Genomic DNA, 26,587 nt, shown 5'->3' on the forward strand with positions numbered 1-26,587 from the left:
CTGCGCAAGAGGGATGCTATCCTGGCGAAGCTTTCCCGGAAGATCCCGGACAGGGAGGCGAGGGCCATGAGGAGCCTTCCTGTGTGGGGTGACTCCTTGTTCCCCTTGAAACAGCTAGAGGAGATAATGGAGAAGGTAGCTAAACGGAAGGAAGTGGGCGCTCCCAGACCTCAACCGGTAAGGAGGCCCCCCTACAAGAGGTCAGCATCAGACGGGCCCTCTACTTCTCAGGCCCCTCCTAGCCTGACGAGGAGAGAAGCCCCTTCTTCCTCGTGGGCTTCAGCGCCACAGCCCCCCCGTAGAGGAGCTCCAGCAGCGTCTGCCTCTTTTAGAACAGGGTATTCGGCTTCCAGGAGAGGCCGTTCAGGCCGCTCCTCCAGGAGGAGGTAGAGTGGGAGGCCCCCTACTCCTGCCCAAGCCTCAGGTTGGGGGATGCCTCAGACGACATTGGCAAGCATGGAGGGCTCACGGAGCGGAACCCTGGACAGTATCCGTACTGAAGGAGGGGTACAGGCTCCCGTTCTTAACAGAACCTCCACCTTTGATTCCGGCCAGCCTGACGGAGTGGCTGGCACCCAAGGACCTGTTGAAGAGGGCGGCCCTTCAAGAAGTGTCCACTATGTTGGAGAAGGGCGCCATGGAAGAGGTCCTACACCCGGGACCAGGTTTCTACAGCCGACTATTCCTGGTAGAAAAGGCGACGGGGGGATGGAGACCGGTGATAGACCTGTCAGCTCTCAACAAGTTTGTTTGCAAGACGGATTTCAAAATGGACACTCTGAAGTCGGTCTTGCAGTCCTTGAGGGAGAAAGACTACATGATGACCATAGATCTCAAGGACGCATACTTTCAAATCCCGGTCCACCCCTCAAGCCGAAAGTTTCTCCGAGTGAAATGGGGTGCCCAGATCCTGCAATTCAAGACCCTCTGCTTCGGGTTGTCAACTGCTCCCCAGGTATTCACGACAGTCTCGGTGTGGGCTCACGAGCGGGGTATTCGCCTCATCCGGTACCTGGACGACTGGTTGCTCCTTTCCTCCTCAGAGGACGTTTTGAAGGAGCAAGGTATAAAGCTTCTTCAATTTTGCAAGGATCTGGGTATCATGATCAACCCAGAATAATCGAACCTGTCTCCCTCCACCAGGATGACCTACTTGGGGATGACACTGGATTCCCGACTAGTGAAGGCCTTTCCGTCAGAGGAACGGGTAAGCAATCTAATAAAGATCCTTCTGCCTTTCCTTTCGGGACAACCCAGTGCCGGTCGAATACGCTCAAGGGGATGCCCTTCGCGACCGAGCCTCCTGAGATGCTCCTATTCACAGACGCCTCCAACGAGGGATGGGGAGCACATCTCCTCAACGAGACGGCGAGAGGAACCTGGACGGACGTGGAGAAAGGCCTACACATCAATGTCCTAGAGTTGAAGGCAGTCCAAAAAGCTTGTCTGCAGTTCATCGAACTACTAAGGGGAAACACTGTGGCGTTAATGTGCGACAACGCCACAGTAGTCGCGTACGTAAAGAAGCAAGTAGGCCTCAAGTCAAGGGAGTTGTGCGATCTCGCCCTAGAGATCCTGGATTGGGCGGAGGCGAACCAGATAGTGTTATTGGCAAGGTTCATCCCCGGGAAGAAGAACGTCCTAGCCGACGGTCTTAGCAGGATGGGTCAGATAGTGGGAACAGAGTGGTCCCTCCTCCCAGAAGTAGCCAGGCTCATCATTCAACGGTGGGGTTCCCCAATGATGGACCTCTTTGCAACCAGACTGAACGCACAACTCCCCGTGTTTTGTTCTCCTGTCCCAGACCCAAAGGCAGCCTTGGAGGATGCCTTTCAGCACAAATGGGACAACCTAGACGTGTACGCTTTTCCCCCCTTCACGTTGATCAGGCAAGTGCTCAACAGAGTAAGGGCGGCCCGAAGCTTAAGGATGACTTTGGTAGCGCCCTGGTGGCCGGAGAGAGTGGTTCGCGGATCTAAAAGACCTGTCATGCCTTCCTCCATGGCCACTCCCCGACAGGCCAGATCTTCTACAACAACCACACTTTCTCAGGTTCCACGACAACCCACAGTCTCTACGCCTTCACGCCTGGAGACTATCGAGCGACTCCTGAGGAAGGAAGGATATTCGTCAGGAACTGCTAAGAAGATGTCGCTTTATCTGAGAAGGTCGTCGGCAGCGGTCTACCAAGCGAAATGGGCCTCTTTTACGAAGTGGTGTGCTTCAAAGAACATCAAGCCCCTCAAAGCCTCAGTCCCAGACATCGCAGACTTTCTAGTATATCTCAGAGACGAGGCAGGGATGTCAATCCCAGCTATAAAAGGAGTACGTGCAGCCTTGGGTTAAGTCTTCCTTCTGAAGGGCACCGACCTGGGCTTGGGCTCCTCTAGACACATTTCTATGCTTATCAGGAGCTTTGAACAGACCTGCCCTCCTCAAACTGTTAGGGTGCCTCAGTGGGACTTGGCTAGGGTTCTGAAGGTGTTAAGTAGCCCCCCGTTCGAACCGTTGAAAGATATTGTAGACAGGGATCTCACTCTCAAGACGGTCTTTTTGTTGGCCTTGGCCTCTGCGAAAAGAGTAGGAGAGATCCATGGGCTGTCTTACGACGTCTCTCATTCGAAGGGGTGGAGAGAAATCTCCCTCAAGTTCGTCCCTTCTTTCGTGGCAAAAACCCAGAATCCAGCAGTCTGGGATTCTAAGTTCAAGGGGTTCTCACTGCCAGCCATTCCTAAGACTGGGAATCCAGAGGATTTGAGGTTGTGCCCTGTCCGTGCCATTAGGAAGTACCTTGAGAGGACTGCACATCTCCGGCCGAGTATCAAGAGTCTTTTCGTCTCCACAGGTGTTACGAAGAAGCAGGTATCGAAGAATACCATATCCTTGTGGTTGAGACAAGTTATTGCCAGGTCCTATAAGGAGGAGGGAATGGCCCTGCCAGTTACTCCTAGGCCCCATGACATTAGAGGACTAAGCACTTCCTTAGCCTTTGAGAAGAACATGGCAGTGGGCCAGATCCTTCGGGCGGGCACCTGGTCGAACCAGTTGACCTTTACTGCCCATTATCTCAAGGATTACTCAAGGAGGTCTTTGGACGGGTTTTCCATTGGGACAGTCATCTCCGCGCTCCAAGCGATTTAACGGTAAAGCCCCAGGTGCAATCGTGGATAGCAAAACCAGGAGAGACAGGTTCGTTCCTTTTCACCCTAATCCCCGTTTTCCTATCCCTACCGGAGATAACCACACACATGTAACCAATGAAGAACACGTCTCTGCAACTTTGTCACTGGACTCAGCATCCGAAATTTTTTTAAAGGGTAAGTACTTAGACACTAACGTGAGCTGTTTGTGTAGTTTGCCCTACCGTCCCTTTCCCAGTTTTTATTTTATAGAGCCTAGTTCATATCTAGGTTACTTGTCGTCCGCTTAGCTGGGTCTAAAGGTCAGGAAGACACTCCCACCTCCTAAAGTGTAAGTCTCCTAAGAAAGTAGTTCCAGGTAAGTATCTGTGCTGGAACAAATCAAAAATTTTAAGTAATTTTTATTTTTCCTAACATACTTACCGAGAACTACTTTCGGGTAATGGCCCTCCCTACCTTCCCCGAGTGCCTTTCTGCCCTTGCAGGGACTTTTTGCACCATCCGAGGAACTTACTGACTAGCGGGACCCATGCTAACGCCGACCTAGCTCAGGTCTACCCTCAGGGCACGTTCTCCTTACTCCTGGGTTAGTCCTCCATAGAAAACGGAGGTAGGGTATACTACACAAAACTCTGGTCGGTTGAGAGGAGATTACAGGTAACTCCTAAGAAAGTAGTTCTTGGTAAGTATGTTAGGAAAAATAAAAATTATTAAAAATTTTGATTTTTAGTCTTGTATTTTCAATTGTATAAGGAGCCTGTGAAGACTAGTTATATTTTGACTGATCCAGCAGAACTCTGTCTTTTAGAATTAACCGGAAGTTTATTTAAAAAGAAGTACAGTTAGGTGTTCATTTCATTACATTTGTAGGAATCATAGGAAAAATAATATTGAATGTTTCTCCACTCTTAGAAGTTCTTAAATTATCTGAGATTCATGGTTAGAATTCTTATTTCAAATTGTTGATTTTGGTTGATTTCAGCCAGGAAATATTTTTTATTCCACTTGCTACCTCCCTTTTATATATACTGTAGAGGTCTATTTATTTTCCAGTTGCAAAGCAGATTGTAGTAGTGCCTGTCCTCCGTGTCAAGCACCATGTCCAATGAAGTGCTCTCATAGCCGCTGCTCTAAGAAATGCGGGGACCCTTGTAATCCGTGTCAGGTAGGTTAAAATATTTTTTTTTTTTCATAAGCCTATCACTCAAATACATTCCACATTCATGATCTTCAAGTGGCACAGATACGGTAGTTTTTTGTATGAAAAAAAAAACTGCACACAGTTCTAGTAGTAGATATACACTTATGGTACCAGGATCCTCAGGTACTAGTCAATCATATGCTTCATTTGTGATCAGTTTGTAAACAGCTGAGCAAAATTCCAGTAGTAATTATTTTTGGGGCTTAAGGTAACTTAACTATTTTAATTAATTTCTCGAGTAATTTTATATAAATAACATCCTTAAAGTGGTCGTTACCGGGATTATAATGTTAACATGTTATTAAATGTTGCTAAATTCATTGTTTTGTAATTGTCTTTAATTACGAATACCCTTTGTAATTATGAACAAATTTGACTGCTGTTTCCTTTCTTATATTAGATGTGAAATGAACTCCTCCACCCCTATCTATCTTGTATGTACTCCGTTTCTCTGAACTCTAATATGTGAAATGAACTCCTCTACTCCTATCTATCTTGTATGTACTCTTGTTTCCATGAACTCCCATCTGTCAACATTTTCTAGTTTCTTTGGCCTTTCTGCAAGGCTTTGCCCTACCACTTATGTATTTACAGTACTGGTCTTCGACCTAATACATCTCAATCTTGAAATTTTCATAGTTGTTTTCCTGCCTTTGGACACTTTTTTTCCTCTTCAGATTGGTTTTGTTAGAGGATTGTCACTTCTACATATCTGTTCTATTTTAGATGTTTTCATGTTTTCATCAATCCAGGAAATTCACTGTACCAATTACTGAAATGCCATTAAAGTTTTAGAGTGCATTATCTACATTTTGGTACCATTTTCTTTCTACAAGTGTACATTTCACAAATTATGTTGTGGTTGTTGAGAGACTGCTGTACTTTATCTATATTGCAAATCACAGTAGTTCAGTATAGAAACATTTAGTATCCTTGTCTATGGTTTACTAGGAACTAGAAACACTGTTTAAAATAATTAATGAATAGCAGTTTTAAATTAGAACACTTGTTTATGACAAAAGTATCAGTCTTAAATTTTTAGGTAAAAGTAATTCAAAATCCTGAATGAATAATAAACTAACTAGACTTTTTCATAAAATTTATATTTAACAGGAGAGCTGCCAAAGGGCTTGTCAACATCAGAAATGTAGAAATGTCTGTGGTAAAATGTGTTCAGGGAAGCTTTGCGAGCTACCATGTACCAAAACATTAGAATGTGGTCATCCGTGTGTTGGATACTGTGGGGATCCTTGCCCTCCTCTTTGTCGCATCTGCGATAAAGATGCACTCACAGAAATATTGTTTGGGTCTGAAGACGAAGAAGATGCAAGGCAAGTATTGTATATCGTCATTTTAATCTCAAATTTTACTCTCATATTATTATTATTATAATTATTGAATTAATAGTAGTTCCAAAACCTAATACAAACCATTTCACTCTTTACTCTAGATATATACAGTATATTTTGGCAAAAGCTGAAACTGTCCATAAAACTGATAAAAAGTCACTCTTAAATTCAAGCTCTTTCTTTTCAAGTGTGTTTATGATCTTTGGAGGATTGCTAAAATGGGAGTTTTTCCAGACTTTGAAGGAGGCTTTGCAGCACCCTCATGTTGGCAGTGCAGACAGATATTCATGCCCTTTGTACTGCTTGCAGAGGTCATATCTGCTCACAGTGCCCTCAACTGCAGCTATCTCTGCTTCTACTCTCTCGCCCTTTGTCCATGCAAATCCAGAGTACGAACAAGAGGAGTTACAGATGGTTGCTCTTGAGAGTTACCAGTCAGGGTAGCCTTTTGAGGTGAGCCTAGAAGTTAATCACGGTCAGTCTTCTAAGCATGGTGGTTACGCTGCGTGCCCTCAGCCCGAGTTCACTCATTGCGCTGGAGTCCCGCAGCGTGTAAAGCACCAAGCTTCCCCGCCCGGTGTTGAGCGTCCCTCTTACCTGCGAGTAACCTTCCACACCTGAGTGGTCGCCCTTTCTGGTGTTTAGGAAACAAGTGCATGGTCCGTCGATGGCTCGTTCCAGCTTCTCAGAGCATTGCTCCTCAGTGCATTGAGAAAGACGACATTGGGTTATGGAGGCTGTTTACAGTTCCCGCCCCTTGCCGGCGTGCAAAGTGCTCTGCGGTCTGTTAGGCCAGGACTTCAGGACCTCTGCTTTGGACTTAATTCCTATCAGGGAAAAACCTCTCTTTCCTGCTGTGCACCAGCGTGCAGGAAAACCTTTGCACTCTTTGCTTGGAAGAAATCATAATAGCACAGGACCGTTGGTATGGCCCAGTCTCTCTCAAGAATTTGACAGATTTGTCTCCACTTTTGTGGGATGAGCAGTGGTGTACCAAAACATAAACTGGAAGGATTTTCAATCTGATGTTTAAGAGTTCATGTTCTTACTAGCAGTAGGCCCTACTCAGTCTCAAACAAGACTGAGCATGATCACAGCTCTGTTAGGAGGATGTAGCAGCTGCCCTTATTAAACTCCTCCCTCAGGAAGGTCCCGAGGACCTTTACAAAGTCTCCCTACTCGCTGATAATGCACCTCGACGTCTTACATCTCTGTGATGCTTGAAAGGTTGGTGTAACCCATTCTACGTTCCTGCTTTGTTGCCTGGTGTAACTCCTCTAGCCTCGCCCAGACTAATGTAGGTGTCATTGATGACGGGTTCTTGCTCTCAGTACTCTAGTCACCCTAAATATGAGGACGACTGAAAAAAGGAAAGAAATGGATGCTTCCCCTCCCAGTGCCATTTCGACCTCTCCTTCGGAAGAAGTCTTTGGCTGCGGCCCACCTCCGGAGGGTGAAAGAGGAATGCTTCTCCTGTACTAAAGCAGTGACTTCCCATTCACGTAAGCATGATTAGGGTGCGACCAGTTCAGGCAGGGAATAATTACCAGTCGAGAGCACAAAGCACGCTCACACCCTTTCCGAGGCTGGATTACTTGAGTCTTGCCAAGAAGTACGAGACAGAACCTCAAAGAGAGAGAGATTACTATTCATAAAGGTTTCTCATGGTTATCTTGGTAAGGTTCCTTTCTCCTATCTGTGAGTCATGTCAGAACATATCAAAAAGTTTTTTAAAGGTATATTTCCCTCCTCGCCACCTTGCAAACGCAAAATCTTATATTCTCTGGGATCTGAATGGCTAGCTTGGCCATGGGGAAGAAAGGGGTAATCCCCATCCCTCCTATACTGCACTAGCCTCCCGCAGTGTGTTTTTGTTTACTCTGCCGGGTCAGAAATTCTATTGCTTATATATATTTAAAGGATTCAAGTTTGATAGTATGGAAAAATACAAATTAATGAAGTGTACTGTATACCCCACTTACTCCATGTGAGAATACATTGTAATTTTCCAATGATGAAATATAATTCAATACTGTATCATCACAAATATAGGCTGTAATTAAAGGCATCCATGTTAGAATATAATTTTTTATTTCTAATTTTGGAAAACATATATTACAGTAAGTGACTCTTTGTACTTCTACATTAGCAGCTTGTGGTTAAAAGAAGGTAGTGCAGTTAAATAAGAGTTCTTTGAGTGAACAGCATAGTAGAGATAAGAAATATAGTGTTGAAACTTTCCAGTTTATAAATGCCCTGCCCAGATAGGATAAATTTAGTGTGGTAATGCACTTCCTCGAACATATTCAGATACCCTGAAATTTAAGCAAACGTGATTTTTACTTAAGCAAATGCCCCACTTTTTTCATGAAGAGCTCTGAAAAGTATGATGTAAAAAATCTGTACTATTCTCAATTACTGACAATCTACAGGTCAGTTATTTTATCTAGTATTTCCCAATATTCCATTTGATGAATGTTTGTAATTTCAAGATGAATTTGAATACTACCGTATTTATTGATATTTTAGCGTAACTAAACTTCTCTATTTCCCTTTTCAGATTTGTTTTGTTAGAGGATTGTGGACATGTCATTGAAGCCACTGGGTTACAGAGCTGGATGTCACAAAGTGACAGTGAAATTGGAATGAAGAGCTGCCCTCGTTGCAAGAAGCCTATATATAATAATCGTCGCAACTTTGGATATATTTTAGAGACTTACAAGAATGTTAATGAAGTGAAACGTCAGTATTTCAAGAAGGATCCAAAACAGCAAGCAGCTGTTGTCAAGAAACTCTTAGCAGGTATGTTAATTTAGTAATTATTAAAAATTTAATTTTGATAAGAGAATGAAGTCCCTTTTCTATATAGAAGGTCCCCCAAACTACAAGCATTTGTTGTTACAAACAAAGAACCAACTGAAAATAGCCAAGATAAAAAAAAATACTTAAAGACATTATATACAGTAAGCAACACAAGTTTTGTAATGGCATGATATCTATTAAGAATGAAACTTGAGTTTGTTGACTTTTGTAGCTGGTATTCATAGGCATGGCATTCGTTAGGCTTACCCTAGGTTAAAATTTAACAATGCTACTTACAAACAGTTTGGAGCCTATAACTTTGTAAGTTGAGGACCTTCTGTTCAACATTTTCATTATGCTGTTATTTATGGATGGTGATTCACGTACTGTACTGTATCCGTGCCTGTGATTTATGGGTATTTTGGACCGAGTGGTCATTCAGCTCAGGGGTAAAATGCGCTGCTGTTCTATTAAGGCATAAAAGGTTAGAGATAAGGGCAGGTAAAGGAAGCAAAAAAATATGGACACAGTTATGGTTGCAAACAGCACTGTCACAGTTATACAAATTTTTAAGATAATGAAAGAGGATCATTGAATTTTTTTTTTTTTTTAATTACTATTATGGGCTTCCTCCCAATAATTGACCCACAGAAAATCTGAAAATGATGTCCAGTTGGTAAGGGAAGATTTTCTATAATATGCATAACTGTACAATGCAATATATTATAACAAATTTAAAATTTACATTAATTATATCCAGCAATGAAAATCCAAGCCCTTTGAAATAGTAGTTCTAACACAAATACAAAACCTTATTCTTAATCTAGGATATTCAATAACATTGAAGCTGGAACACATTCACAACTGACAGGTAGTGGAGGCAGTAGACCCTGCTGGCTGACTGACAACAGTTAGATTTTAGCCATTATTCAGTGCACACAGTCTCGCTGACAGGAATTTTTATGGCAGATTTTGTAGTGAATTATTTCTCTCTCTCTTTCCAGCATGCCTACTTCTATGCCCACATTCCCAGGCACAACGCTGAAAACCTGCTGTACTTTCAATATTCAAGTCAAAGGCTAAGGTATCTTGTCCCACCCCTGCAGCTCTTCTGTCTGACTCTTCCCAATAGGCTTCCTCTTGGGGCTAAGGGCCAATTGAACAAGAGTGGTGAGCTTCATTAATGTCAGATGGCCTACTCCCTCCTTGAATATTTAGGGTTCCCTTGATAGAAGAAAATGAGCCAATTGAACAAGAGTGGTGAGCTTCATTAATTTCCGATGGCCTACTCCCTCCTCGAGTATTTAGGGTTCCCTTGATATAAGAAAAAAATTCATTGCTGTGGGCCAGGTTTCTTTGTAGGAATAGGAGCTTCATCTAAAAGATCGAAGTGCCTGCTTGGAGGTTTCCTCCTATCGAGCTCTGTAGCTCTTGGGTGCATACTTGGCTGGCTCGGCATGATCCTTCCTCTTCAGAGAAGGATTTGAGACAAACTTTGAAGAAAATGGCTTCCAGGCGCTCCTCTTCCAGATGCACGGCCGCTGCCTCGCACCCATCCAGAAGGGCTTCTTCCCAGATTCCAGCATTGCACTCTAGTTTTAGAGCTTCACCTGAACAGGTTGCTTGCAAAGCAGATTAGGCTGCATATGAACTCGTTCCAGCGTTTCTTTTGAGCTTGCTGTTCGTAAAGCAGATCACACTTCATGATCTTGTGCAAGCGTGTTCCAGTACTTCTCTTAAGCATGCTGATCACACACTAGCACTTCTCCTGATACTGCCTCATGGAAACATGTCTCGGCCTCAGTGGGGAAGACCTTGAGACACTTCTCCAGAGTCTATGACTTTTCCTTGTAGTGCACATCTACTAGTTGCCTGTGGAGACTATTTCTCCCCACAGGCCTGTCAAACAGGCCAGGAGTTTGACATTAGTTTTTCTATGAGCTTTGTCTAACCCACCCTCTCCTGATGGGTCTCAGGGAAGGGAATAGTAATCCTGTTTATGACAGACTGAGGCAAGTCTTTTCAGGCACCAGTGCCTTTAGAGGAAGGAGACTTGCAGGAACCAATGCCTTTGGAGGAAGGGACATTGCATGACTTCCAACCTTACTTGCAGGAACCAGTGCCTTTGGAGGAAGGGACATTGCATGACTTCCAACCTTACTTGCAGGAACCAGTGCCTTTGGAGGAAGGAACATTGCATGACTTCCAAGCAAGGTTGGGATCTGGATTTCTGATCCTCCCAGTTACTTTGCTAGACATTGCACAATTCAACTCTAGAATTAAGAGGGATAGGTACAGGATATAAGGCGACATTCTTTCCTTCTTCAACTAAGATGACGACAGATTATCCAATTCAGGAAGACATCGCCCCTGATGAAAGCAGACCCTCCAACATTCTCTTACCTTTTGCAGCAAGGGCCAGGAGCACAGAAAAGAACTGGAAGACTGCTCTGCCAAAGGATCTGAGGGTGTAGCAGCAGGAATTTCTTTCCAACCTCCTGTGGAAGAGGATCCATTCCCCGGCATCAGGAATACCAGATTCAAGAAGAGGTAGAAAAAAAATATTAATATGATGCAAGGCTTGTCTTCCATTGGACCCCACAGTCACTACGTTGACAGCAGGCTGTTCAGCGGATCGTCTTTTCAACCGTGACTTTCTTGGTATGGAGGCCAAAGTCATGCTATAATCATACAGGCAGCATCATGCATCGATCGTTGATCCAGTACAGTCAGCTCTGTAGCCAATACTGAGGACTTTCCTGACCCTGGAAAGCTGGCGATCATGGATATTGTGCTGACGCAAGCCAGGTCATCTAATCGTTGTGGGTCAGCAGACGACCTGGTCCTTTAGATGATGTACGAACCATGCTGGAGAAGAACTTTCCCAAGGCTTCTTCAAATGACTTTATGTAAAGAAAGCATCTGGAGGAGACTTTTCAAAGACCTCTCTGCTCTAAACAAGTTTGTTAAGCAAACATCATTCAGGATGTCCTGAATGTAGACCAAGTCCACAGTCAGGCAAGCCTTGTGGTCTGGGACTGCATAGTTATTCTGGAGTTAAGTAGCCTATTTTCAGGTTCCAATACATCTGTGTTTCAGGAAATACCTTTGAGTAGCCGTGGCAGGAAAGGCATTTCGCTGCTTTGTTTCGGCATGTCTATGGCAGCCTCAGTCATCACAAGGATATTCAAACCATATTCCTCTTGTGTACACGCTGATGGAAACCGCCGCCTCTGCTACCTGGATAGTTTGCTATTTTAAGTGTTAGTGGAAGAATTATTCTTCAAAGACATGGTTCTCTTCTCTCATCTATGTAATAAATCAAAGAAAGTCTGTCCTAATCCCTACAAAGACTAGAATACAGTACCTGGAGATGGGTATCAACACAGTGCAAGGAAATCTTTCCATCTCCAGACAGAATCTCTTGCCTACAACAATTATCTCGCCACATCTAATCAGCAGTTGAAGCTCCTTGATCACCTGGCATCCTTGCAATGACTGGTTTCACGAATGCATCCAGGGGAGGTTAATGAAGTACCTAGTCAGAGCAACAGGAACGTATCAACATCCAATAGCCAAAAGCAGCCATGGTAGAGGTGCAATATTTTTGCCCTCTTCTCAGTGGTGTTGATGAGCGATAACACCTCAGTAGTGTTCTACATAAACAAACTAGGAGATACAGTGTTGGCAGCTATGCCTATTAGCAATAATGACAGCCAAGTGGACAGAAACCAACTCGATACATGTAATGCTTTTGGCCTGTTTTATCCCGGGCAAGAGAAATGCAGTGGCAGACAAACTAAGCAGGACACAAATAGTTGGGCCATAAAGACATTTGTCTTTTGAAGTAGCATCAGAGATCTTGATTTGTTGAGTTCCCCAATAGTAATCCTCATGCTGATGGTCCTGAAACACAAACGTTTCAAGTAGCGACAGAAATCCCAAGTTTCTGGGGTTACACAATGATAGACCTTGCCGATGGCCCTGATAAACAAATTGCTGATTTATTGCTCACCAGTTCCAGACCCAGAGGCAGCGTTTGAGGATGAATTTCAACACCCTTGGGATGGCCTTGACATGTTTGCTTTACTGCTGTTCTGCCTAAACCTGTTACAAGCACCTCCAAACCTGCTCATGACTTTGGTAGCTCTAAAATGGCTACATCTCGAGAGAGAGAGATTGAGATTTTGATTTTGACTTTGATACTCTCCTGGACCTATTGCAACCTCCTATCAGAATTTTTCATGGACAGTAGGGTCACTTCAACTACTAGAGTGGTGACTATTCAGCAGCATCTTTTCACGAGAGCTTGTTCAATAGATACATGGATAATTTTGCAAATCCTCGACACCAGTCTAGCAAGCTCAATGGTCCATCAATTGAGGTTGGTGTTGGAGGAGTCCCTCTCCTCTTGAAACCTCTGTTCCACTGACAGCAGAATTTTTTTTTCCTACCTGTATGCCAGTTGAGGCTAGGCCAGCTTTGTGGAAAATGGTGAGTCTTGTGTTCTTTGAAGAGCGCACTTTATTTGGTTAACCAGCGAGGCAAATCTCAGGTTTTCCTGCTCAGTTGAGCTCCATGGTCTCTTTCAACGTCACCCATTCAAAGGGGGATAGTCAGGTTTCTCTCTCCTTCGCAGAGGTTGTAGCAAAAACCCAGGGTCTGTCTTTGCCTAATGCCAGGATTTTAATCATTTCAAATAATAAGCCTCGGTGAAGTATTTGATGATCCTAATGAGCTATTACTGTGAAAGCACGAAGGTGCTCTATCTTGAGTGGACTAGGTCAGTTAGCCCTCGGCTGCAGTTGGAGAGGTCGGTTAGCCCTCGGCTACAGCATCTCTTCTTAAGAACAGGATCAATGGAAAAACAACTTGAAAAACAGTCTCATTCTGGTAAGAGCGTTTTCTCGAACACTGCCATCCTTTCCTCAGGAGTATGGGTGAAAGTTCACAACCTCTTTAGAAGGAATTTCTCTGGTGCAAGTTCTTAATGCAGATGACTTTCCCTCCCCACTATCTGAGAGGAGTGACCCAGTTTTTCTTCATCATTGCCACTTACACTTTGTTTTTTAGTTGGTGCTTGGTCTGCATTTACTGTAGGGCTGCGCCTTTTGTTTTTTTATTTGGTGCTTGGTCTGCTTCTACTGTAGGCCTCTTTTTAAAATAATTATCCAAAGAAGCTTGTTTTTGTCTTTCTTAAAATTTTCCTGAAATGACTCTGGCAAATTTCATTACAGTACTCCAGCGCATGACCTGTGAGAATTTTTTTCTGGCCGTTTTTCTACAAGCCACAATTTTAAAGTAGCCATCTAGACCCTCCTTAATTTTTGCTGTTGTCAGTGGGTGCTCCTCCCCCCTGCTGTACTATTCCTGAACAACGTTCACTTGCATGGCTTCCAACTCCTTTGGGTCATCTGTCGTAAGTTCCTCTTGGTGTTCCTCGATAAGCTCATCAACTTCTAAACCCATGGACTTCCCTAGTGTAACGATCTCAGCAACAGGTTCAGGATCGTCAAAATGTTCTTGGTCTGCGTGGAAGCCCTCAAAATCTTATGCGGAGACAGCTTCTTCCAAGCAGAGTTCAAGGTGCACTTCGAAACCTCCCGCCAAGAATGATGGATGAATTTGAGGCAAATGACTATCAAAATGCTCCTTCCAAAACTGACGAAGGGTGAAGTTGGTGCTCTCAATGATTTTGAAACCTCTCTTGACGAGATATTTCGTATAAAGCTTCTTAAAATTTGAAATCACTTGCTGGGCCATGGGCTGGAGGAGAGGGGTGGTGTTTGGTGGAAGATAGGAACCTTGATGAAGGAATATTCTGCTACAATATCTTCATTGAGGGCAGGAGGGTGAGCAGGGCATTGTCCAGCACCAGCAGTCATTTCATAGTGAGGCCCTTCTCTTCCAAAATACTTTTTCACAATCAGGCCAAAACAAATATTTAGTGAGGCCCTTCTCTTCCAAAATACTTTTTCACAATCAGGCCAAAACAAATATTAATTCACCAATGAACAATTGTCTTGTTACCCAGGCTTTCCCATTAGCCCTCCACAACATGTTTAGATTTTCCTTGGTGACTTGTGGGTCTTGAAGGCTCAAGCAGTATCGGAGTGATACCAGAAGGTGTTCACCTTGCAATCCCCTCTGGCATTTGCACAGAGTGCAAGGGTAAGCCTGTCCTTGTTAGGCTTATGCCCAGTTAGCCTCTCTCCTTCTGCCGTGATGTGAACGAGGCATTTTTGTCGCGTCGCAATTGAAGATTTGCTGGGGACTGGAGCCTCCCCAGACAGTCAACTCGTTGAATGTCTTAAACAAAGGCTTCGGCCACTTTCGTGTCCAAGCTTGCAGCCTCCCCATGACACACCACCAAATGAGCGTCTCAAATTTTTCAAACCACCCACGAGAAGCCTTGAACTCTGGGGGTACCTGCTTCGATGTTCCTTCTGCATCAGGCTTCGGCCTGAGCATGCACGAGATCACCAAAAATGGCGCCTACTTTTTGGCAGATTATCGCTTCAGTGATAAGTGTCTCCAGCCATTTCTTTGTTCTTTATCCAGACAAGCAGCAGTCTCTCCATCTCATCGTGGACATAGCTACTCTTACTGGAGAAAACAGTTATGCCCATAGAAGATGTTGCTGCTTTGATAGCTTCCTTCTGTTTCAGGATCGTCCCTATCGTAGAGGTTTTCGGCTATATTCCTTCGCGAGCACGCTCATATCTCTCGAGACCCATGGCTAATGATGTAACATATCACACAATACAGTACTGTACAATTGTTACAAAAGCGAAATCACAAACAGTAAGTCAATGCATAAGATACAGGTGCCAAAACCAAAAGACATAGGAACGCCAATGTGTAGATGCATGATGGGATATAGTACAGTATATGACATAATAGGAGAGCAGGATATCATGGTGGTAACTAGCTTTCAAATAGGGGGATAGCCAATGAAAGTGCGGGAGAATGCTAGGTAGTTTATGGACTGGTGTTGAACGAATTTTAAAATCGGTCTCGGACACGGTCAGGCTCTCGCACCGTACCTCCTTTCGTTGTCCAAAACATTTTTTGTGATGCCAGTTGTAAAATTCTTCGCATCTCGTTTCGCAGAGTGAAAATTTCCTAAGCAGATTCTTTCGTATCGAGAGGTTTGACTGTATTTGCTACTGCTAGCCAGTAACTACAGCCACTTTATGTAAATTTCAACATTTCCAGCAAAGCTAAAAATGTACTCTTAATATACAAAAAAGGTAAAAATTTCCTATTACAGGATAGGGGTTAGTATCTGTGGGAACAAACAGTTATAAAGCTCCACTAGCATCAGAGAAGGGTCCAAGATTGGAGAGATTTGGTTCCTAAATTTCTTTCATTATGGTCTTGGATGGAGGGGTCCATACTGTTAAGATTGGGAGAGAAAACCTCTTCATTCTTACTGTATCTTGACCTTCAGGTAGTTTAGTATTGTACTGAATCCAGTTCCAGTTCACGAGAAACTTAAATTATTGCAAACTAGTGAAAATCCAGTCTAAGAAACTTGATATCTCTTGTAAATACTATGACAAAATATTGCCACTCAAAGGTTTTGAAATGGGCAAGATCTACCAAAGAATATGTCCCCTATCCCCTATAGCCTTTAGAGACTCCATTGTCCCCAATAAAACTTGTCTCGTTAATGAAGGCTGGGCACTATTCAGGCAGGCAAGTCAAATAAGAATGCTTACCAAATCCTCCCGAGATTGTCCTGCTAGGGAAGGTAATGTAGTATTCATCTTCCAGCAAACCTACCTATATGACCCAGGATGACAGGTTTGTATGGTACCATCCTTACCAGACATGGCACCTAATTCTTGAACCTCAGGCCCATGGTTGTGAGATTGAACCCTCATGAGACTTGGTACCCATGAAAATGTCAACTTTTATAGCTGAAACAAGAAATTACTTATAAGTTTACATATAAAGAAATTGTTAAAAAATTCAAATGTCTGAATACAGACCATTTTTTGGCTGTAATTATGCTAATTAAATAAACTAAGCTCAGAAAAATAAAGCAATTGAAACTTGAGAATACAGAATTTTTAAACATTTATCAATGGTCTGCATTAACAAAACAATTTAATTTACTTGTGATTCTTTGTTATAGTGTTTTATATCATGGTGGAGTGAAGGTAAAAGTGAAAGAGAAAAAGAGGGATTTTGAAGAATGGCTGCAGAGTAATAGTATAGAGAAGTATGAAAAATATAAAGAAAAATGTGGAAGTAAAGCGCAAGGTACGCGAGGCAAAGAGGGCAGCTGACCTGAGGTGGGGTCAGGGATTGGGTCATTCATATGAAGAGAATAAGAAGTAGTTTTGGAAAGAAGTGAAGAGAGTAAGGAAGGCTGGCTCAAGAATGGAAGAGACAGTGAAAGATGGAAATGGAAGGTTGTTAAAAGGAGAGGAGGCAAGGAAAAGATGGGCGGAATATTTTGAAAGTTTACTGAATGTTGAGGATAATAGGGAGGCAGATATAATTGCTGTTGCAGGTGTTGAGGTGCCAGTGATGGGAGATGAGAATGAGAGAGAGAGATTACAATAGAGGAAGTGAGGAGAGCACTAGATGAAACAAGAGTAGGAAAAGCATCTGGTATGGATGGTGTGAAAGCTGAGATGTTGAAGGAAGGGGGTGTGACTGTACTTCTTGAATGGTTGGTGAGATTGTTTAATATGTGTTTTGTGTTGTCAATCAGTGGTTCTCAAACTTTTCAGCCCGCGACCCCCCAAACGATATTGCTAGAGGCATGTGACCCTTGCCTTTCCCCGAAGTGCTTCTGACACACACACACACACACACACACACACACACACACACACACACACACACACACACACACAGTACATGCCTATGCCCCGAATCATAAGAACATAATAACAACAAACATGATAAGATAAATGCAAAAAATATACGCATTATAGAGTTAACTAATTTATTACTTGTAGAAAAAATCACAATCTTTAAAGACAAAATAGGCAAAGCAATACAGTCTATTTAAATTTATAGAATTAATGTTAAATCCGTACAGGCACTCACACTTTGCTAACTGCTTCAAGAGAAAAAAATAAGTATGAAATTAGAATTATACCTTTGTTGAAGAAAGCTACTGCAGATAGCATAAATTATGTCAGTGTTTGTAAACTTTAGCACAATAAAGAAAAAATTACTGGTATCTTTATACCAAAATTTAGATATTCAGGCTGGGCTTAAAATGATTAACAAAATAATTATAGCGTTTGACTTGGGTGCTGATATTACAAATTTGCTGAAACCTAAAATCAGCTAATGATCTATAATTCTCATATGAGACAGTATACCCACACAAACATCCAGTAGACTCAAAGCTATTTCATACCCTTTTGGTTTCAAAATCAATATTTTGGAAAATTTTGGAAATTATGTCTGAGATAATATTTTTTTTTTCTTTTTTTTTTTTGGCTTTAGAAGAACTGTATGAATTTCTTGTGAAATAATTACTTATTTAGTAACTGTTAAAATAAAAGTACAATATTCATGGAAGTTTAATGACAATGATCAATATTTAGGCCCAACTATGGGGCTCCACTAGCAGTGATTAGTTAATTATATCCCTATTCCACAGTGAAAACAGTATTTACACAGGCCTAAGTTTATCATGAATAACTAACATCAATTAGTGAGATACATGGGCCTGCTTTTTTGAGCACAGTAACTCCATCCTGGGTTTGATACCAGAGATGGCAACTCGGAGATCATCCTCCACCCTGAGTCTTGATCGGTATTTGTTTTTTATATAAGTCAGTGCCGAAAAAGTCTTTTCACATAAATAGGTTGATCCAAAAGGAAGTAATACATCCATTGCTGCCATGGATAATCGTGGATATTCCCTTGCAATTGAAATCCAGAACTCATCCAGTGTGGTTGAGCCAAACGATGCCTGTAAAGTCCGATCACTGGAGAGCTCCAGCAGCTCATCCTCCATGTCGGATGATAAGTGATCCCCTGTAGCAGTGAATGGTTGCCGTATCCAGTCATATTGTTGTGGGGTTGTCTCTTTTGGGAAGTATTTCTTGAAGTGGTCCACAAGACCTTGTAGGCGAGTCGTGATCATTACCTTCACGTTATCGACGCTTAATTCATTCTCCGCCATAAATTCTTCCACCTCAGGAAACATTTCAACACTGCCCCCATCAACTCGCACAGCCCATCGTTCCAGCTTCCTTGTAAATGCATCAATTTTGTCAGAAAGAATCAAGATGTTCGTGTTTGGGCCTTGTAGTGATAAATTCAGCAGATTAAGTCTTTCGAATATACAAGACAAATATGCTAGACTTGCTAACCAGTCAGGGTCAGTCAGATAGTCAGCAAGTTGGGACTCAGATTTGATCAGGAACAGGCGCACCTCATCTCGTAGTTCGTACAAGCGGCTGAGAACTTTGCCTCGGGACAGCCACCTGACTTCTGTGTGGAACAACAGTGCTTCATGCTCCGAGCCCATCTCATTGCAGAGTGTGGAGAACAGCCTGGCATTTATGGGACGTGTTTTGATGTAATTTACTATTTTAATCGCAGTTTGAAGAACACTGCTTAACTCTGGATTGAGTGCTTTGCTAGCAAGAGCTTCCCTGTGAATAATACAATGTGTAAAATTTATGTGAGGTGCCACTTGTAAAACTTTTGCTCTAAGTCCTTTCCTCTTACCCAACATTGCCCCAGCACCGTCTGTGCACACACCAACACACTGGTCCCAAGACAAGCCCTCCTTTTGTATTTTGGTGTCTAGCTTTGTGAAAATGTCACTACCTGTACAGGTCCCCTCTAGTACAGTGCAAAAAAGCATGTCTTCTTGAAGTTTTCCACCAAAACTGTATCTAATGAATGCAAGTAATTGTGCAGAATTTGATATGTCTGTCGACTCATCTAGCTGCAAAGCATACTTCTTTCCCTTAACCCTCTCAATCAGCTGACACTTAATGTCATTTGAAATGTCATTAATTCGTCGAGTAATGGTGTCGTTAGACAGCGGGACTGTTTCCAGCTCACGGGCCATCTTATTACCATGCATAATCCGACTCATAGTCACTGCACCAGGTTTCATGAGGGTTTCCCCAATGGTATGTGGCTGCTTGGACTGTGCAATTAGGTATGCTACCTCAAATGATGCCATCTGAGCTTTGGCAGAGGTGGTGGTTTTCTGAGCTAGCACTTGTTTTTGACCCTGCAACTCTCCCTCCTTTCGACGGAAAAATTCTATTGGTTTATCAGCATGAGAAGGATGCTTGCTTTGCAAATGCCTTTTCATTTTCACAGGCTTTAAGCTTTCATTTGCAAGTACTTCTGAGCACATAACACATTGGAGGTACTGCATCTTATCAATGGTAAAACTAGTGAATCCGAATTTTATAAATTCTGCTTGATATTTCCGAAGTTTGGGTTTGGACGATTGGTCATACTGGGAGGTCTTACCCTTACGTTTGTCTTGCCTTTTATCTATATTTGAAGTAGAACTGGTAGATGGTAGTTCGGAAGGAATCTCATCAGTTGTTTCTGAGACACTGTTGTCAGTATCTGATGTTCCTTCCTTGTTTGCAGTCCTACGAATTATCCATCGCTCCATGTTGCTAAATATGTATATAGCTTGCTATCAAAAATTGTCCCTAAACACACACGAGGCAGCTGTGACTGAGGAAAGACTCACCGTTGACTAACTCGACTCATGTGCCGTCTTGGACTGCTGATAGTAAATGCCATATTGATAATCAGATTGATAAAATATCAATTAATTGTTATTTAAATACCAGATAAATTTGAAAGTATGTATACTGACATTTAGTTTTAAGCATCACGTAATCTGAGACCCTGAGTATCAAGCAAAAGTCAAAATTTTACTGTAAATTGGTGATGCATTGTTATTAAGCATCTGGCAACTGGTCACGCTCATTCACTGTGCGCCAACGGAGCTCAGGACTGGAAAACGGACAGGTACTGAACGTGTACGAGTGTAAATTGACAGTGAGATGGGGAGGTGACATCTCGGTTTTGTACGATGTTTCTAGGAAATGTAGGTAAAATATTGGAACTATTGCAAGTACATTGTATAATAAAATGTAATGCGTGGAAAAAAATTATGAATAATAGTTTAACACTCAGTGGCTAGATATATAAATATATTATATTTATTGTTTTTTTTTATTTGCTTATCAACTAATCAGTTACTGATTTCATCAGTTGATTTATTTATTCATTAACTAATCTATTTATCAATCAATCAGTTTATTTACTTATCCATTAATTTTTTACATTTTATATATTCATTTAATTACTTATTTTTTCATTCATTTTTGTTTGCATTTATCTATAAATGTGTTAATTCATTTATTTATCTATTTAACTATTCAGCTATTTACTTATTTTCCCTTTTGTATATCTTAAATTTATTCGTTTATTATTTCATAATTACTATTGTATTTCTTTATATGTTTAGTTTGTTTTATTTAAATATTATGTATTCATTTACCCATACATGAAAGTCCATCAGCTTTAATAATTTTGCTTCGTTTTTTATAGTTAGACTCGTTTGCTTAAAGGGGAAAAATAAAATGACAAAATATGAGTAAGTTACGGCAAAACTAGTATGCTATTAGCGAGGGAATATCCTACTCGTATGAGAATCACGCGGACTGACGGATATACACCCTTGCTCAGAACTGTCAAAAATAGCAAAAAAAAGACGTTTATGTTTGATAAATCATACCTTCCAAAACTAATAATGCTAGCTTAAAATCAATGACACTACTGCATAGAAACTTAGTCCCAGCGCAGCAGTGGGGGAATCACTAGTGTGTAGTATTTAGTTTAGTTTTTGCAAAGGCCCATGGTGTTACTATTGTCCCACCCGGCTCTCTTTTCAGTGTTATTCTTAAAGATGCGTAACAATTCGTAACTAGTTACGGTAAATGACAAAATATAAGGTGTATGTGTATATATATATATATATATATATATATATATATATATATATATATATATATATATATATATATATTTGTTGTACTAAAATATAAACATTTGGTTTATTATTGATTTGAAATATTTTAGCAGAATTATTATGATTTAGCCTTAAAACTAAAGTTGACCATAATACTATTTTTTGCTTACTTATATTTATATTTTCTTAACATCATCTCGCGACCCCCCCAAAAGCATTTGGCGACCCCCAGTTTGAGAACCACTGTTGTCAATGGTACCAGTAGATTGGGTTTGTGCATGTATTGTACCACTATATAAGGGTAAGGGAGATGTATGAGTGTTGTAATTCAAGAGGTATTACTTTGTTAAGCGTAGTTGGAAAAGTGTATGGTAGAGTAATGATTAATAGGATCAAGGATAAAACAGAGAATGCAATCTTAGAAATACAGGGGTTTTAGAAGAGGTAGGGGTTGTATGAATCAGATTTTTACAGTTAGGCAGATATGCGAGAAATATTTAGCAAAAGGTAAGGAGGTGTATGTTGCGTTTATGGGGAAGCAATGTGGAATGTGATGAGGTTATATGGAGTTGGTGGAAGGTTGTTGCAAGCAGTGAAAAGTTTCTACAAAGGTAGTAAAGCATGTGTTAGGATAGGAAATGAAGTGAGTGATTGGTTTCCAGTGAGAGTGGGGCTGAGACAGGGATGTGTGATGTCGCCGTGGTTGTTTAACTTGTATGTTGATGGAGTGGTGAGAGAGGTGAATGCTCGAGTGCTTGGACGAGGATTAAAACTTGTTGACGAGAATGACCATGAATGGGAGGTAAATCAGTTTTTGTTTGCGGATGATACTATACTGGTTGCAGACACAGAAGAGAAGCTTGGACGTTTAGTGACAGAATTTGGAAGTGTGTGTGAGAGAAGGAAGTTGAGAGTTAATGTAGGTAAGAGTAAGGTTATGAGATGTACGAGAAGCGAAGGTGGTGCAAGGTTGAATGTCATGTTGAATGGAGAGTTACTTGAGGAGGTGGATCAGTTTAAGTACTTGGGGTCTGTTGTTGCAGTAAATGGTGGAGTGGAAGCAGATGTACGTCAGAGAGTGAATGAAGGTTGCAAAGTGTTGGGGGCAGTTAAGGGAGTAGTAAAAAATAGAGGGTTGGGCATGAATGTAAAGAGTTCTATATGAGAAAGTGATTGTACCAACTGTGATGTATGGATCGTAGTTGTGGGGAATGAAAGTGATGGAGAGACAGAAATTGAATGTGTTTGGGATGAAGTGTCTAAGTATGGCTGGTGTATCTCGAGTAGATAGGGTTAGGAACGAAGTGGTGAGAGTGAGAACGGGTGTAAGAAATGAGTTAGCAGCTAGAGTGGATATGAATGTGTTGAGGTGGTTTGGCCATGTTGAGAGAATGGAAAATGGCTGTCTGCTAAAGAAGGTGATGAATGCAAGAGTTGATGGGAGAAGTAAGAGAGGAAGGCCAAGGTTTGGGCGGATGGATGGAGTGAAGGAAGCTCTGGGTGATAGGAGGATAGATGTGAGCGAGGCAAGAGAGCGTGCTAGAAATAGGAATGAATGGCGAGCAATTGTGACGCAGTTCCGGTAGGCCCTGCAGCTGCCTCCGATGCCTTAGATGACCGCGGAGGTAGCAGCAGTAGGGGATTCAGCATTATGAAACTTCATCTGTGGTGGATAATGTGGGAGGGTGGGCTGTGACACCCTAGCAGTACCAGCTGAACTCGGTTGAGTCCCTTGTTAGGCTGGGAGGAACGTAGAGAGTAGAGGTCCCCTTTTTGTTTTTGTTTCATTGTTGATGTCGGCAACCCCCCAAAATTGGGGGAAGTGCCTTGGTATATGTATGTATGTATATCATGTTTTCTAATAATTATTAATTTATATTACAGATTTAGCAGCATTATCTGGAGAGACTGTAAAGAATGAGGCAAAAAAGGTAGCGAGTTATCTCCCTCATTTTACTGAAAAGACAGCAGCTAAAGTTTTCCATGCAGTAAGCGACAATCAGATGGTTCTTTACAAATTTCAAGTCCAGGTACTAAAAGAAGTCCAATCTATAATAAGTAACAATGAAAAATATGCTACGCTCTTAAAACCTGCATTAGATTTTGTGAAAAATCGTGTGGTTGGGCAGAATGTCCGCATTGCTCCACAAATGGTTGAAGAGATAACTTGTGAGATTCAACGCCTGAATGTCCTTCCCATGTACACAAATTTACTTGAAAGATCCAAGCTACTCAGCAATCCTGAATTAAAACAAATAGTAAATAGCCTCGAAATCCTTTTAGATCCAACTATTAAATTTGATAAGGAACAAGAAGCAAAAATGAAGAGACTATTAAAGCAAAGTGAGAAGTTTGTAGGTGGTCTCGGAGTTAGTGAGAGAGAAAGACTTGAGGTCTTACAAGCCATGGGTCTGAAACAAGGTCACTGGTATAAATGCCCTAATGGTCATATCTATTGCATAGGAGAATGTGGAGGAGCTATGCAAGAATCAGTATGCCCAGAATGCAAAGCTGTAATTGGAGGAGGTAATCATGCCCTTAGGAATGATAATGAATTGGCATCAGAAATGGATGGAGCAAAACAGGCTGCTTGGCCCCCACGTGGTTAATGACTATAAGATTAAGAAAAAGAAAAAAAAGATGCTGTGCCTATAATATGTAATTTTTAACAAATGAATGGAAAAATTAATTGCTAAGCATGTAACAGTCTTCTTATATATTTATCTACAGGAAAGCACATCAACCATGATTGTATTTTTACATAAAGGAATTTTATATATCTATAGGGAAGCACAACCTCCATGGTCACATTAACAATAATTGACAATTACTTGTAACCCTCTGAATGTTGCAAGTATGGTTTTACATAAAACTCTGCGTCTCCTGGAATTTAATACCATTGACTTGAATAAAAATTAGTATTTCAAGTGGAAACATTAGAAATTGATATTGAATTTTTTTTTTTTTAATTATTCTGGTGATTTGATTATATTTAATGATTTTGAAATAGCTTAGGATATTGACTGTTCAATGCTAATATTTCCAAAAAGAAAAATCACATTGCCTGAAAAGGTTGACTGGATGGTTTGAAAAAAAAAAAAAACTTATTCTAAGCCCTAGTTAAAAAAAGTTATAAGACGGATGGTACTGCTAAATTTATTATACGGCCTGATTCTGTTTTTTGTTTTGATGAATATTACTGTTATATTTAATAAGATGTGATATAGTATAATCAGACAGTAATGTGGGAAAATTAATATTGTATGTGTTCCTTGACCACGTCTATTTTGTATAATAATTAAGTCTAGTGGCAGGGTGATATCCTTGATTTGTTTTCTTTTGTCCATTTCCTTGATATTTTTATTACACTGTATGACATTTCGTAATAAAACTTTAAAATACTATTAGTGAAGCACATAAGTTTTACCCTAACTGTTCTGTAAAACTTACTCAATATGGTTTACCAGTATTGCTGTTACTGTTGGGTGTATTGGGGGACTGAAATGACCTTAGTTCTTCCCCACCTATTATACATAGGGTTGTGGTGGCTGGTGTGTGGTAACGTCCCTGACTGGTGAACGCCAGACTGAGGTTCGAGTCCTGCTCAAACTCGTTAGTTTCTTTGGTCGCTGCAACCTCACCTTCCTCGTGAGCTAAGGATGGGGGGTTTTGGGGGGAGCCTGTAAGTCTATCTGCTGAATCATCAGCAGCCATTGCTTGGCTTCCTTGGTCCTAGCTTGGGTGGAGGGGGCTTGGGCACTGATCATATGTATATAAAGTTAGTCTCTAGGGCAATATCACTGACACTTGCCCTTCCATTCATGAGCAACCTGTAAACTTAAGGACAGCTGGTAATGATATATCTGGTTTGCATGGACTAGTTCCATCATTTATGGCCCCAGGGCTTGAAACCATTCCTCTGTGGCCAAAATGGAGCTCTAATTAAGGTTTAACTAGTCTGCAGCATTACATCTACTCCCCAAACACCGATGCCTTAGATGACCGCGGAGGTAGCAGCAGGAGGGGATTCAGCATTATGAAGCTTCATCTGTCGTGGATAATGTGGGAGGGTGGGCTGTGGCACCCTAGCAGTACCAGCTGAACTCGGTTGAGTCCCTTGTTAGACTGGAGGAACGTAGAGAGTAGAGGTCCCCTTTTTGTTTTTGTTTCATTGTTGATGTCTGCTAAAGTTGGGGGAGGTGCCTTGGTATATATATATATGTACGTATTATTTTCGGCGAAGCTGAAAGCACGAACCATTAAAATTTAGTGAGGGTTAACTACCCATCCCGCTAGTTAGTCGGGGTAGCTTGCTATCAGTCCCACTCACACACCTGTGATTGAGCTCACTTTGCTTGAAGGTAGAATTGGCGAGTAAGTTTGTATAAATAACAAATGAATAATTTGAAGTTCTCTGGCATCCTGACATCGAAGGTCATTGATGCCAATATCGTTTATTATAAATAAAGATTAAAAGAATATTCAAAACAAAGTTAAATAGCATTAAGAAAACCTGCTTTTGATATAAATTTAAAAATACCACTACCATTGCATGACAGATATTCAAGGATTTTGGCAAGGATGAACCTGCCATCCTCACCCCGAGCCTCAAACGGATATCTATTGCTTTCTGTGCTATAAGTGGGGCTTTCAGTCAACAAATGCCTCACTGTCAAGGGGCATCCACTTATACCTCCACGAGGATATAACAATCTCAATTTTTCTCATTTTATTTTCGGTTAAACTATCCCAATGCTTTTGGCAATTGTTATAAATAGAATTCTTAGTTGCTGGTAAAAAACCATTACAGAGAATCAGATACCTTCTTGGTAGCAACTCAGCTGCACCACTCTTTGCCAGTGAATATACCTCTTCATTTCTACACACCTATATGTGCTGGAACCCAGCCAAATCGAACTGTTATACCTTTTAGGCCAATAATTAAAAGCCACTAAAAAATCTTTAAAACTAAAGGGTTACAAGAATTAAACCTTCTAAAACCTTACAAGAATTAAACCTTCTAAAACCTTGAAGGACACTTCTTGGATCACTATAAATGGTAAAATTGCCCTCCTCTTTTAACGCTATTTTCTCA

The 26,587-nt window shown here is 41.4% G+C and overlaps 1 protein-coding gene and 1 long non-coding RNA gene across 5 annotated transcripts in view; one reads left to right on the forward strand and one right to left on the reverse strand.

The window, feature by feature from the left end:
- Positions 1-24,888, forward strand: part of LOC137656824 (NFX1-type zinc finger-containing protein 1-like) — an 80,447-nt gene extending 55,559 nt beyond the window's left edge. For all 4 annotated transcript variants that reach the window (XM_068391144.1, XM_068391141.1, XM_068391142.1 and 1 more), the window contains exons 11-14: positions 4,194-4,305; positions 5,455-5,672; positions 8,251-8,492; positions 23,377-24,888. In XM_068391144.1, coding sequence (XP_068247245.1) covers positions 4,194-4,305; positions 5,455-5,672; positions 8,251-8,492; positions 23,377-24,101 — 1,297 coding nt within the window. In that variant the 3' untranslated portion in view covers positions 24,102-24,888. The remainder of the gene's footprint in view (positions 1-4,193; positions 4,306-5,454; positions 5,673-8,250; positions 8,493-23,376) is intronic.
- LOC137656826 (uncharacterized) overlaps positions 8,499-26,587 on the reverse strand; it is an 87,836-nt gene continuing 69,747 nt past the window's right edge. Inside the window, exon 3 of the long non-coding RNA XR_011047022.1 lies at positions 8,499-8,959. This is a non-coding gene — a long non-coding RNA (uncharacterized lncRNA). The remainder of the gene's footprint in view (positions 8,960-26,587) is intronic.

Source organism: Palaemon carinicauda, chromosome 17, assembly GCF_036898095.1.
Source record: "Palaemon carinicauda isolate YSFRI2023 chromosome 17, ASM3689809v2, whole genome shotgun sequence".
NCBI classification, from domain to species: domain Eukaryota; kingdom Metazoa; phylum Arthropoda; class Malacostraca; order Decapoda; family Palaemonidae; genus Palaemon; species Palaemon carinicauda.